The sequence below is a fragment of the Ostrinia nubilalis genome, chromosome 11 (genome assembly GCF_963855985.1).
Source record: "Ostrinia nubilalis chromosome 11, ilOstNubi1.1, whole genome shotgun sequence".
In the NCBI taxonomy this organism is placed as follows: domain Eukaryota; kingdom Metazoa; phylum Arthropoda; class Insecta; order Lepidoptera; family Crambidae; genus Ostrinia; species Ostrinia nubilalis.
In genome coordinates this window covers 9,632,263-9,646,848 of record NC_087098.1, presented here as the reverse complement: position 1 = coordinate 9,646,848, position 14,586 = coordinate 9,632,263, and the positions used below count along the sequence as shown (strand labels likewise).

Genomic DNA, 14,586 nt, shown 5'->3' with positions numbered 1-14,586 from the left:
CATTCCCCAGACGTGACCAAACCAACGAAGCTGCCGACGCATCAAGTACGCCTCAATGCCGCAAACATTTGCACGTCGTAGTACCTGAGTATTTCTTACTCGATTCAGATCGAGTAAGAAATACTCAGGTACTACGACGGGCATCTAATGGTCAGCCATTAGATGTTTAAAATGTCTCGCAAGCATTTAAGGTAAAACTTGTCTAGCGTACGGATATGTATCGGTACAGATCCCATGTCTTCGAAGAGTACAGAAGATTTGGGAGTACTACAGCCATATACAGGGTGTTGATTTCAATCCTCGCCATACTTATTTAGGTGATCTATTATGACTTACAAACGCATATTCCACACAAAAAAAAAAACAAACGAAAGTGGATTTTTTAGCGAATATTTTCCGTGCGACATCAACTGTACTGTGGCTCGCAATACTGCAATACCATCGAGCTACGCGTCTCCCTCGCTTATCATGTCGAATAGCCTACAGGAAGCTACGTAAAGTAGGTAGTGTAAATAGTTATTTTAGTAGGTAGTGTATACAGGGTGGAAACGATAAGTGATCTCATTCGATTATTTCTAAACTATACAAGATATCGAAAAACTGGTTACTGATCCTGAAAGTGCTTCACAAGCTCTTTCAAACGGTACCAATAACAGGTTACAGAATAAACTGGAACTATCCGAAAATTCAATGTTTCCAGCTTCTGTATAGTTACACCCTGTATATTATGACTAACTAAAATTTGTCCAGCAGTGGACGTCTTTCGGCTGAAACGAACGAACTAAAATTAAAGTTCGTTTTAATTTTTTTCGAAGTCCATTTTTTTACTGATTCGTGATCAGAATAAGCTACTTATTTAACTAAATGTGGCGAGGATTAAAATCAACACCCTGTAGAACACTTTAATTTGTCTAACGTCGTAAAAATCGGAACTAATAACCCAGACGATAGTAGCACCCTCCTGTCTATGTCATAGCTGGGACGGTTCAGTATTGGACAACTAATCAGGTGATCAGTCTGCTCGTTTGCCTCCTATCACATAAAAAAAAAACTAATAATGTGATTTTAGTGTAGAAAACTTACGTCAGATCCCCAGGGGGCAATTTTATTCTGCTTAATTGATTGAAGTGTTTCAGAGACAGTTCCTGTCTTTGGATCAATAAGATCAAAAAACGATTCATCGATAACCTGTAAATACAGAAATGTGTAATATTAAGATAATGATGTATGTGTACGTACTTGTAAAGTCAACTCGACATCACATTTGACTTTTATTTTCTATAGTAAAATCGTCTCCAGTAGAATTATTTAAGGTCCCATAGTCATAGTAGGTAGGTACTCGTAGGGTGGAAATGATAAGTGATCTCACTCGATTATTTTTAAACTATACAAGTAATCGAAAATGGGCTATTTGTCGCGTCTAAAAATTGTACATTAGGACCAGAGGTGGAATTGTGTAAAGCAATCGTAATCATTTGACAGTTCATATCGTACGATTGTTCTGTCAAACGCTTTGTTTAACTGACTTTATCGTACGATATGAACTGTCAAACGATTACGATTGATTTACACAATTCCACCTCAGGTTTTTAATTGATATGACAATGACCCTAAACAAAATAACATTTTTACACTCTTAGGCTGAGTTGCACCACCTAACTTTGACCGTAACTATGACGATTACCGGTGCTTTTTGTACGGAGTTTGACAGATTTTTGACGTTTGTCAAAGTTAAAGTAAGATGGTGCAACTCAGTAATTATTAGTTACCTCAATATCTTGCAGCCGTACTTCCTTCATGTCATCAGACATTTCTTCGACTGCCTCTTTCGTGGAGACGACAGCTGCCACCGTATTAGTTAGCGTGCTGACAATATGCCCACCCATCTTTGAGATGCGATCTTCTAACGTCTCTTTAGGCGTCTTCAAGTTTCCGAACAAAAAGAATTGTAAATCCTTCAGTGGATGGATTTCTTCCTTAATGCTGATAGTAAGAAAAACGTTATAACTTATTAGTTTTCAAATGCAAACGCCTTCAGGATCGCTAACTGATGTACAAATGGCAATGCCAGATTTTGTATGGAAGGTGGCGTCTCTTTTTTTTTCCGCGGCCATCGACCACACTTTGTTTTTTGATTACAAAATAGTGTAATAAACCAAACTTACTATGGCATGTATACCTCTAAACTCACTCTGAACTGAGTTACGAGCATTTGATGATTTTACATACTAGATTTGTTTTTTTGCGTGCAAGTTTTGTAAGAAATTGCAACAAAATATTGCGCTATTTTTTTATTGCTCTGATTCTGCTCCATACTGATATTTGGAGCCTTTAATGGATGGTATTGTTTGTTTTCACATACAATGTCACTATTTTGTTGCAATTTCTTACAAAACTTGCGCGCAAAAAGCAAATCTATAGTATGTAAAATCATCAAACTTCTAATGCTCGTAACTCATTTCAGACTGAGTTTAGAGGTATACATGTCATAGTAAGTTTGGTTTATTACGCTATTTTGTAATCAAAAAACAAGGTTTGGTCGATGGCCGCGCGAAAAAAAAAAAGACGCCAATGAGGATCATTTCGATTTTTAGCTGTGAATGCAGATTTATAGGTCTACGAAATCCATAATATACAGTCCAAAAATTTTTGTTCTACGACAAAAATTGACAAAGTTATGGCCAAATTACTAAAAAAGTTCACTGACCGCCCGGCGCGGGACCGATGACGTCATTATATCCGATCCGAACGCTGCCGGCGTACTGCGTGGATAGAAAATATTTTTTTCTAGCCATACTATCAGTTTTAGAGAAAAACTTCTTATGACATTTATTCATCAGAATAAAGTAAGCTATCGATAGGTAATTTTTTAAAATAGAAATTGTGAAAAATATCGCAAAAAATCCATACGCTCATACGATTCAATGGAACGCGGAGACGCGATTAGGGTCTCCGCGGTGGTATATTTGGCGATTTATGCAAATAAAGTGTTCATAAGTGTTGTTAGAGTCATATCTTCGTCCAAGTAAAGTATAAAAATGTATAAGTAGGTATTAATTTATTTACTTCTAACAATAAGTATAGCTGAGGCAGATACACTCTGCCTAGGCTACAAGACATTGCTATGAAGATTATTTCGATGTACACGCAATACCTACCTGTTATTTAGTTTTTCTGAGTTAAACCTACGTACCTACCTATCTATTCGCCGTTCCCATGGGCGGGCCAGCTGCTCCCTCCTGGAAATCTATTTAATCTTAGCCTAGAGCCTAGCTGGGTATGACTCCCCCGCCCCTCCTCTCCCCAGGTCATAAGCTGGGCATGACTGCCCCCTCGGCCAGAAGTCGGGTATGATTTACCCCCCCCCCCCCCCAGGCCAGAAACTGGGTATGACTTGACCCCTCCCCCACCCCCCCAGGCCAGAAGCTGGGTAAGGCTTGCCCCTCCCCCTAGGCCAGAAGCTGGGTATGACTTACCGCCCCCCCCCCCCCAGGCCAGAACCAGAAACTGGTTATGACTTGACCCCCCCCCTTCCCCCAGGCCAGAAGCTGGGTAAGGCTAGCCCCTCCCCCCAGTCCATAAGCATAAGCTAGGTATGACTCCCCCTCGGCCAGAAGCTGGGTATGACTAACCCCCCCCCCCCCCCCCCCAGGCCAGAAACTGGGTATGACTTGCCTCTCCCCCCCTCTTACCAAGGCAAGAAGCTGGGTAAGGCTTGGGGCTTGCCCCTCCCCCCAGGCTTTAAGCTGGGTATGACTTATCCCCCCCCCCCCCTCCCCCTCCCTCTAGGCCAGAAACTGGGTATTAGCATTCATATTATGTATTATTATGTTCAATACAAACAATCATAAAGTTACACTCACCCCAACCGCGTCTCCGCATTCCATCGAATCCTATAAAAATGTGGTTTTTGGACATAGCGATACTTATTTTTCACAATTTTTATTTTTAAAAATGACTGGTCGATAGGTTACTTTATTTTGATGAATAAATGTTATTAAAAGTTTTTTTCTAAAACTGATAGTTTAGCTGGAAAAAAATATTTTCTATCCACGCAGTACGCCGGCTGCGCTCGATTCGGATATAGTGACGTCACGCGGCCCTGCGTACGTTGACTTTTAGCGGCAAAAACGGCCTATGTTTATTACTTAATATCTTTGTAAGTAATGGTCCGATTTGGATAATTCAAAAAGATGTATCTTTCTTATGTCTTAAAGATTAACGTAGATACTAGTTTTATTGCATTTTCTACAACAGTACTGATCCTCATTTTCGGCATTGTCTTTTGTATTTAACAATACTATTGGTTTAGCGGTTAACTCAGTCAGTGCCTGAGGTATGGGAGCCGCTCCCACAGGCGGGAGTTTTTGAAACGTCAAACTTCAATGAGACTTCAGATTATACAGGGTGATTGGCGGAAGGTTAGACAAACTTCGTGGGTGTATAGATAAGGTCATTTTAAGAATACAAGATCGCCCATTTGACCCTAAGTGAGCTACTTTTTTTTTAATTTATATTTTTGTTTTTATTTACTTTTTTCCAAAATTATAAAAACTGCTTAAATTTTTTTTCTCGCGAGTTTTCAACCGGTTTTTTTATGTGATATTAATATCAAATATGTCTTTAGTCAAATAAAACAAATTTCAGATCCAGATAATGATTGCATAGCCAGTTACGAGCCGTCAAAGTTTAACAATTACAAACCACGATAAAAAAAATGAACTTAGAACTCGATTTAAAAAAAAATATGGTGATAATGGATTGCTAGTTACCTTAAAAACATCTCTAGCTTTTCTTCTTTCCAATGATATATCACATGTAGTAATAAAATATTCTTAAATTGACCACCCACGAAGTTTATCTAACCTTCCGCCAAACACCCTTATGCTGCAGATTTTATGCTCTGTCACGTCATAATAATATTATGACGTGACAGAGCATAAAATCTCACTCCAGTTATACGTATACGTATAGAACGTTCCCGTGCGGCTCCCAACCTCAGGTACTGACAGAGGCGCTAGAACTATAGTCTACAGGTAATCTTACCTTAAGACTTCTGGTGCAGTTAGTAATACACGGGTGTCCACACAAGGCTTGTAGTTAGTGAATATAGGATAGTGTTCATATTCACTTGGCACTATCATTGGTCTCCTCTTAGGGATTTTGGTTTTGTAAGGACATTTTGACCATTCATCGTAGTCACCTACGAGAAATAATGAGCTGTATAATGATAATGATTTTGGTTGATGATGAATAATAAGTGCAACTAGCTACTATCTGTAAAAATTAAACTTGACTCGTTTCAAGCAAAAGACGTCCACTGTTGGACAAAGGCCTCCCCCAAAGGTTTCCGCAACAAGCAGTCCTGCCTGTATTCAGGTTGTCGGTCAACCGAATGGGAGGCCTGCTTAATTTCGATCGGCGTGGTCGCCACTCACTCGATAACTTTTTTGGCCCAACGGCCTTCTGTCCTACGGCCAGTGGACATCATTTGGCTAAAACTAATAAGCATATGGCTACAAAATTTTCAGTACCTTTGCATTTATAAACATAATCGCCAAACACAAGTTGCCCTTTGCATTCTGGGCATAGTTCAAATGCGCCGAATGCCAAACAATCTGCTAGGTGGTCTAACATCTGTAACAAAATTATACACATCATCCCAATTTCATAGGTAAGGACCTAAAAAATTAATGTAAGAAGCAGGGTTCGAGGATATATATCAAGGGATATATATCAAGATATATATCGGATATATATCCGATATATATCAAGCCGGTTTTGATGATATATATCAACTTTTAAAATTTGTTACTGTATTTGTACTTTTTGACATAAGATTTTTATTTTTTAGTTGATTTTGCCGTATTTAAAAGAATATTTTATGTTTTTGCTTTATTTGTCTGATTTTAAGGTTTAAAAACATTAAAAACATGTTTATGTAGCACATATGCAATAGTATTCATGAATAATACAATAAAATAATAATATGGCTTTCATACAAAATTGATATATATCAAAGTTGATATATATCGGATATATATCATAAATATCCGATATTTTGATATTTATAATAAATATCGGATATTTTCGAACCCTGGTAAGAAGAGCTTAAAACATTTTTTGTAACAGTGAACACAACGCGTACCTTAGCACCTTCAACTTTGTAAAGACGATGGCACATGGAGCTAAACAATCGGTCTATTCCACTTTGATCACCTGGCCTTGATCACCCAGGTGATCAAAGTGGACTTCCAGCGACAATTTAGTGTCCTTTGATCAACCACGGATACGATGCCCTGGGTGATCAAAGTGGACTCCAGTTAAATTATTATTTAGTGTCCTTTGATCACCTAGCTATAAATAAATCATACCTCTGAAACCAACAGCGATACATTGAAAATGTTATATATAATAACTCATACCTCGCTTTTAGATACGTTTTGACCATTTCTCTTAAGTATGTCACGCAAAATTACTTTCTCCAGTTGACTTAGTTCATCACGGTATTTGCTAAGTACCCCATTTTGTTCATAAATTGTCTGTTCTTCATTGTAAGACTCGTCTTTAAATTTCTTTGGTGATGGTTCTTCCGTAGCAGTTCTGTATAACAAAAGATTTATTAAATAAAAGAAAAACATTAATTTATTAAATAATGATTGTATTAAGGAAAAATGGGTAATTAGCCATTCCCCCTATTTACTTTTTGTTTGAGATTCAAAGATAAAGTTGAAAAACTTTAATGATTTTATGAAAGAAAAAAAAAGAAAATAATATTCATTACTTGTCAATACAGGTTTTTTTGTTATTAATAATACTTAATGCAGAATTACTAAGTTAAGCCAAAAGTAACAAAAACATGTCAATACTTATATTTTTTAGGCAATAGGGATGTTTACTTTGTAAAAAAGCAAATTTTAATTAATCCGTCAGTTAACAAAAAATACTCGACACGTATTTTTCACTTTTTCAAACTAATGAAAATTGAAAGAGATACAGCGCGCCATAGTTCAAAAGAAGAGGCCCGTGACGTCAATGAGTGCTTAAAAGTGCAACACTTTATAACGACGCGCGGAACTTCAACGCAACATAACTTTGTAATTATTTGTTTAATTGACAATTAAAAATATACGTGTCCAATATTTTATGATATTTCAATTTTCTTACAATGTTGACATGTTTTTGTTGATTGTGTAGGGCAAAACACGCGTACCTAATCATTCGATGATTTGAGTTTTCGATATAATAACAATTCGATATTTTTAATGTTCGATGTTTTGACTTTTCGATTCGTTTGCAGTGTAGAATGTCGAAGGTTATTCGTATAGGTAAATTGTTTTGATAACAGTATTTCACTGAGTACTTACATAGTATAATCTTTTTGAGAAAGTCTCTTGGTTCCCTGCTCTATTTCAGCTTTGGTGCTTTTTCCTGACAAATCCATATGATGAGATGACTCTTCTAAAATTAAACACAATTTGTTACAGTCTGATTTTAATAATCAAATAAAGCAATTTATTGTTCTAAGGACATCTGACAAAATGGAGCAAAGTGAAGTAGCCGGCCAAAGAAAACTATGCATAATGTATTATGTGATAGTAACCTGAATATTTTTAGGTCTAATATCTGACGCCCGTATTCACAAACATTTCTCACAGTGCGCGTGGACACACGAACCAATCACAGAGCTTTATTCAACGCTGTGCGTTCGATTTGCTGCTTCACTTGTCATGATTTTTAGAAAATATTGTTATTATTTTAGTGAATTTAAAAAAATGATACGATTTTAGTATATATTTTAAAGTTAAAAAGTGGCAACACTGTTAAAAACTTCAATCTTGTTTGGCAAGGAAGTGGTAATGTGGAGGGGATAGAGAGGCTTGTTGTAGGCCTAGAGCTCACTCAGAATCATTACTCTGTTAGCTTCGATAGAACTCAGACCACTTGACGAATCTATGTCCGATAGCTGTTATAATAATTATTGTGAGTTGAATATTCAGTAATTGAAGTGTAAGTGTGTAAGTGGAAATATACTCGAGTTTGGCTGGAATAACGTGGTTTCTTTTTATCTCAGAAGCGGGATAAGAACAGAACAAAAGGTATGTAACGCTCACTAATTTATTATTTTTTTTACGAAATTTTTTTTTTACGTTAGAAAATTATGAAACTATCTGACTTATTTTTTTTAAATTATTGTTATTATAACGTTTGTACAATTTTCAAATTAAATTAACATTAATTCTTAAGTTGTGCAAAAATGGTTTGATTTACGCGTTTACAAAAAGATGCTGACAAATTTTGTTCTCTCCGTAAAATATACATTAACTTTCCACGGAGCTTGAATTACCAATGATTTACAATTGACAAAGTAAAATAAGTGTTTTTTTTTATGTGAATGGTCTACGTATACTTAGGTTTAGTATACTGATATCAATTGATATGATTGCTAGATTGAGTGGACTATGTATGTTCACTGGACGAGTTAGGGGGCAGTGTATGTTTGGTCACTGGATTTTGAGTAGGTATGTTTCCTACTGGATTTTTGAGTGGGTATGTTTCCCGCTGGATTTTTTGAGTGGGTATGTTTCCCGCTGGATTTTTGAGTGGGTATGTTTCCCGCTGGATTTATGAGTGGGTAGGTTTCCCGCTGGATTTATGAGTGACCTGCATACATTTGTCGGATATTTTGAGTAAGCTAGGTTTGCTTACTGGATAAAGCTATAATGTTTGTTAATTAAATAGGCTATTTTACTAGATCAAATGAAATACCAATATTTTCAAGATTTTATTTAATAGAAAAGCTACATACAATAATAAAATAGTTTTAGATTGATCATGCCATTTTACATACAGTCTGGAACGGTTTATTTCGGTGAATTATTATAAATTACAGAAACAAATGACTTCTGATGACGAACACGATACACCACGGGGAACGCCGCCTGGTTTGCTTCCGAAGCGGCGTGAACGAGTAAAGAAGTCTAAGCGGAGAAGGAGTCCTTCTTCTTCCACGTCGAGCAGCGAACCTGTACCTAGGAAGTCGCTTCTAGCGAGCTTAGTAGTGAATCTGAATAACCATTCAATTAATTTAAGTTAAAAGTAGAAAATCATATTTTTAAATTATAAAGCAGTATAAAATTTATAAAAAAAAAATGTGCATGCCAAGTGTATTTAAATATTGATATTATATTTTCATCTTATTGATGTATGTATTGATATAATATTATGTTAAAACTCTATTGATTGAATTAATGTATATTGATAATAATATATTTACGCTCTATTGATTTAGAAAATGTATAATGAACTTAATCAGTAGCTAATCTAATAAATGTACCTAAGCGAATGTCATGATTTAACATTATCAAAATGTGTACTAAATTACAATTTACATAATTAAGTTCATGAGATTTAACTATGTATAATTTTTTATACCACTAAGGAATTTATGTACCAGTATTTATTTCATTTATTTAATCAGATCCACTAACTATGTTTAGTTATTTTCATTTTTCTTAAATAAATGTGCGTCGGGAGACAGCACAGTATCGGATGGCCGAATGTCATGATTTTTAGAAAATATTGTTATTATTTTAGTGAATTTAAAAAAATGATACGATTTTAGTATATATTTAAAGTTAAAAAGTGGCAACACTGTTAAAAACTTCAATCTTGTTTGGCAAGGAAGTGGTAATGTGGAGGGGATAGAGAGGCTTGTTGTAGGCCTAGAGCTCACTCAGAATCATTACTCTGTTAGCTTCGATAGAACTCAGACCACTTGACGAATCTATGTCCGATAGCTGTTATAATAATTATTGTGAGTTGAATATTCAGTAATTGAAGTGTAAGTGTGTAAGTGGAAATATACTCGAGTTTGGCTGGAATAACGTGGTTTCTTTTTACACTTAAGTAAAAATAGTTTGTGAATACGGGCGTGAGTCACTACACAAGGTTGAAATATAGAATTTCAGTCAGAGCAAAAAGAGAATATTTATAAGTAAAACTCATGTTCCAAATGATACTTGTTACTGTTTTAGAGGCAGGTAGCATGAAAACCAAAAAGAACGCATCTATAACCTATTATTGTTGCCACGAGGTACTGAACTACGCGAAGAGGTGTGCTAAACATTATTATCACGCGAAAAAACATCTGAACAATCGCGCATCGGTCTGTGAGCAGAGCACGTAGAATTTTGTCCAATGACCCCAAGCTACCCATCCTTATCGCTCGTGCGTAATTATATTGCTGTCGCGCTCGCACACTCACTGCGGGCGCCCGTCGCACAGTCGCGTCGCGACAGACCGGTCGCGGACCAGACTATACCCTGTCTTATACAATAATAGCCCTCGGAATGTAACCGGAATTGCATGGATAACTAAAATGCACAAACATAAACTGGTATTCAGGGTGGAAACGATAAGTGATCTCACTCGATTATTTCTAAACTATAACAAGATATTGAAAAACTGGTTACTGACTCTAAGTGCTTCACGAGTTCTTTTAAACGGTACCAATATGTAAAATATGTTACAGAATAAACTGGAACTATCCGAAAATTTCTTCTTTCTTTCTTCATTCTTCCATACACTAGGTACAGACACATGATATTACCACCATAATAGTACAGATACCGTTTGATGGAGCTCATGAAGCACTTTCGGGATCAGTAACTAGTTTTTTGATATCTTGTATAGTTTAGAAATAATCGAGTGAGATAACTTAACGTTTCCACCCTGTATAGTCTCGGCAAACATCTTGATAAACACGCGATGAGACAAAAGATGCGCAGTGACGACAATATAGGCTATACTATTATCTCCACTTCTCCAGTGTAGTTAGTTTCGTTTTTTGTTTTGTTATTGTTATTATAGCTATTGTTATTTTATAAGACAGGATAATTGCTGCGCGTTTGTTCAGATGTTTACCGCATTATAATAACGTTCCCCTCACACCCCTCCGCGTCCCAGTACCTTGTGGCAACAATAACAGGTTAGGGATGCGGTATTTCGGTCTTCATGCTGCCTGCCTCTAAAACAATAACAAGTAACGTTTGGAACATGAGTTTTACTTACAAACATTCTTGATATTTTTCAGTGATTTAATCATAAAATAGGCAGCATAAAAATAATATGGGTATGCGTAATAAACAGTAAATCTGTAAAATAACTACTTGGTCAGAAGAATTAATGATTGGTCAGGCAGAATTGCATTTTCCATGGATTACTTAATAGGCGGGCTCACGCGGTGGGTGCTCGCAATGACAGGCGGACGCCCATCGCGGGCATCCGCTCCATCATGAAGCGTGGATCTGTATATCGAAAATAAGAGTGCACGCGGCGACCACCAGCCTACCCACGACGGCCATAGGAGCTCCCTAACGATATGATGCAGCCCCTTCGAGTTTGGGCTCATTTTAATCGTATTGACGATAGTTTTGATCTTTTGCACCATATCCACCTTTCAGACCCTGGTTACGACATCGGATCAAAGTTCTCGGCAATGCGATTCAAACGAGCCCAAACTCAATGGGGCCACGGTAATACTATCTACATAATGTATACAGTATTCCAACTCGGCCATATTTTTGAAATAAATGTCAACACCCGCGCGGTACGTCACCGTATGACAACATGCGATAGGGCTGCACACCTGCAGACCCTATTTTCATTGCATCTGCCTACTTAGAATTTCTATTTAGTTTTGTGAAGGTATTTTGTGATTGTAATTTTTTATTTGATTTTGACAAACAAAATACTTTGTGAATGAAATAGGATAAAAATGCATGTTGTTTTGTGATTAGTAGATTTCATTAAAAAAATATATTTGTGTTATGATTTAGTAACAAATCTTATTAATTTGCGACCGTAAAATGTATGCACCTCGACTGAGGCGTACAAAATGATTGATTTTATACAGGACAAAATGCTTGATTATTATACAGGGTGTTAGGTAAATGGGTTTAGTATGTAAACAAGCATTTATGTTAACATGAGCTAGTGTCGGCTTATAAACCCATTTATCTAACACCCTGTTTAGAAAGGTACATGTAATTATTGTCATTAAAAAAGCTCTCACTGTTTAAAAAACAACACATCGTCCGTTTATTACTGTGGCACATTCGCGACACACCCGACTTTTACATGTCGAGCGCATACCGAGATTTGAATTTCGAAGGAAAGCTCGCGTTTCGTCCGTTTATATGAAGTTACAATACTGTATGATAGTATTACCGTGATGGGGCTGCATCGTTATGTTACTGAGTTCCTATGGTCACCTTACAGCTCCATCATCAGACCCTGGTTACCATATAGAATCAAAGTTCTCGTCAATATGATTCACACAAGCCGAAACTCGATGGGGCTGCATCGTTTAGTTACAAAGTTCCTTTCCTATGTCCATTGGCCACTTTCCAATCCACCTCCATCATCTGACCCTGGTTACCATATAGGTTTAAATTACTCGTCAATACTTTTCAAACGAGCCCAAACTTAATGGGGCTGTAAGATTTAATTACACACCGGGACAGGCGCCCATTTTGCCCATATTGATTTTGCTATTTTTATTTTCTGATCAAAATTAGATTAATTGCTTACCTACTAATGCTAATCAAAATTTTATTACACATAAATCACTCATTGCAGCTTAAATAATTAATATACTGTTACAGCTGCCCCAGAACGATAAAAATTGCAGATAGATCTAATAATGTTTGCAGGCCGTATTTTGCGGACCAATCATTTACTTCTGCTGATCAATTAGATTTCTCTGTTCACTAAACATGAGTATTATGCTGGCCCATTAAATAAACCTTTTTCAAATGGGTTTGTAAGTGCGTTTAAAACAAAAACAAGTTGAGAGAACTTCTCTCTTTCTACATGTTAGTCAAAAAGATTACTTACCAATTATGCAATTAATATACTCCTGATCTTGCACATTGAGTTGCATGAAATTACTGATTTCAGCATTGGTAGTAGGTGGGTGGTAGTCACCAAAGATATTATCTTTAAAGATGCAGCTCACATGATACCATTTTGTCCAATATTTATCTGCACCTGGCATCTAAAAAAAATTTATACTGTTCGTTTATCTTGCTAACACTTGAGAACAACTGGGCTGATTTAGCTTATTTGGGTTTTGAAATTATTGTCATTCAGGCCAGGGAAGGATTAAACGGTGAGAAAACAATAATAGTCTATAACTTCTATGAACAAGTGTATGTGTGTGATGCACTAGCTAGTTAAAGGACGACATACGTAAAAGACAGGGACATTATTTAAAAAAGGATAGTTTTTGTGGACAAGAAAAGGATTAAGGAAAGGTGAAGCACAAATTATATTAACCAACTTCATTTTAATTAACTAATGGGTTAAAATCAGTTAAAGTACCTACACAATAATATGCTAAAATACATGGTTTAGTTTAGGTAGAAAATGGAAGACCAACATTACAGTTATGAAAGAAAGAAAAAATAAGAGTTTAAACTTGTGTTTAGTGTACGATATACTGTTAAAATACCTTCTCCTGACGACCTATACGTAAGGATCCCTCAGGTATCTTCAATCCACAATATTTACATGATGCACGTCCTGATTTAGCATAATCCGCTTTATATGGAAGTAATTCCATTTTGACGATTTTTATATTCCGTTAATACTGATCTTTGAAAAAAAAACAGCTAGGAAGCATACACAGCTGTGATACACAGGACTTCACAGGGGTCACGACACGACTAAACTCAACGAAAGCGCGCGGCAAACGGAAAACCAAACTCAAATGACTGACAGCTTCGAGCAGCTTCGAGCTGGCTGGCTGTCAAGGTGACAGCTTATTATTTGAACGTCACGTCACAAGTTCATGACACAAAACACAATAGCCATAGAAGTCATAGTCATAAATGTAAATCTAAATGAAAAGGAGACGTCATGAGCACAGAACAAAATTATGTCATGAGACAGATATTACGGCAAGTTAAGGCCGGTTTTATGATTCGTAGTTAAAATAACCAATATAGATGACCCACGCTGAACTGTGATCGCCCCGGGTCCCAACCCATGCTACGCCGCCACTGGTTCTAGGTGTGTTTGAAAGTACCTACAATACGAATAATTTGACCCGTGAGCTCCAAAGCGTACAAACATAATTATAGCCCGACCAGGAACATAAAAACCCTGGCATAGAGGCGCGTCAATTGCATTTGATAGTGCAACACTGAGTACAGTCGTACCTGTGTTAAATTAATAGGCTAACTTTATGTATCAGGATTCAGGATTACGGGCTAATTTGATATTTTCATAAATGAACGAAAAAAGATTATATTATAGGTAACCTGGTTTAAATAAATTAAATGAAACCATCAATCGAGCCAGTAGGATTTATTTTATTATTCATCAATAATCAAATTCAGAACTTGAATATTCAACTACAATGTCTGCTCATGAATGCTGCGAACTCGGTACTTCTTTCCCAATTCCATAAAATTCAACACTTTGCCTATTAATTTAACACAGGTACGTACGACTGTACTCAGTGTTGCACTATCAAATGCAATTGACGCGCCTCTATGCCAGGGTTTTTATGTTCCAGCC

General features: G+C 36.5%; 1 protein-coding gene across 2 annotated transcripts in view; it reads right to left on the bottom strand.

The window, feature by feature from the left end:
- LOC135076251 (poly [ADP-ribose] polymerase 1-like) overlaps window positions 1–13,762 on the bottom strand; it is a 31,555-nt gene extending 17,793 nt beyond the window's left edge. Inside the window, exons 1-8 of one of the 2 annotated variants that reach the window (XM_063970734.1) lie at window positions 13,517–13,762; window positions 12,901–13,060; window positions 7,368–7,461; window positions 6,426–6,603; window positions 5,535–5,637; window positions 5,047–5,203; window positions 1,770–1,983; window positions 1,084–1,188 (exon numbers count right to left, since the gene is read on the bottom strand). In XM_063970734.1, the coding sequence (XP_063826804.1) occupies window positions 1,084–1,188; window positions 1,770–1,983; window positions 5,047–5,203; window positions 5,535–5,637; window positions 6,426–6,603; window positions 7,368–7,461; window positions 12,901–13,060; window positions 13,517–13,627 (1,122 nt within the window). In that variant the 5' untranslated portion in view covers window positions 13,628–13,762. Of the gene's footprint in view, window positions 1–1,083; window positions 1,189–1,769; window positions 1,984–5,046; window positions 5,204–5,534; window positions 5,638–6,148; window positions 6,311–6,425; window positions 6,604–7,367; window positions 7,462–12,900; window positions 13,061–13,516 lie in introns of those variants that run through there. The other variant, XM_063970735.1, reaches the window with a different exon arrangement.
- Between the last annotated feature and the right edge of the window lie 824 nt (window positions 13,763–14,586).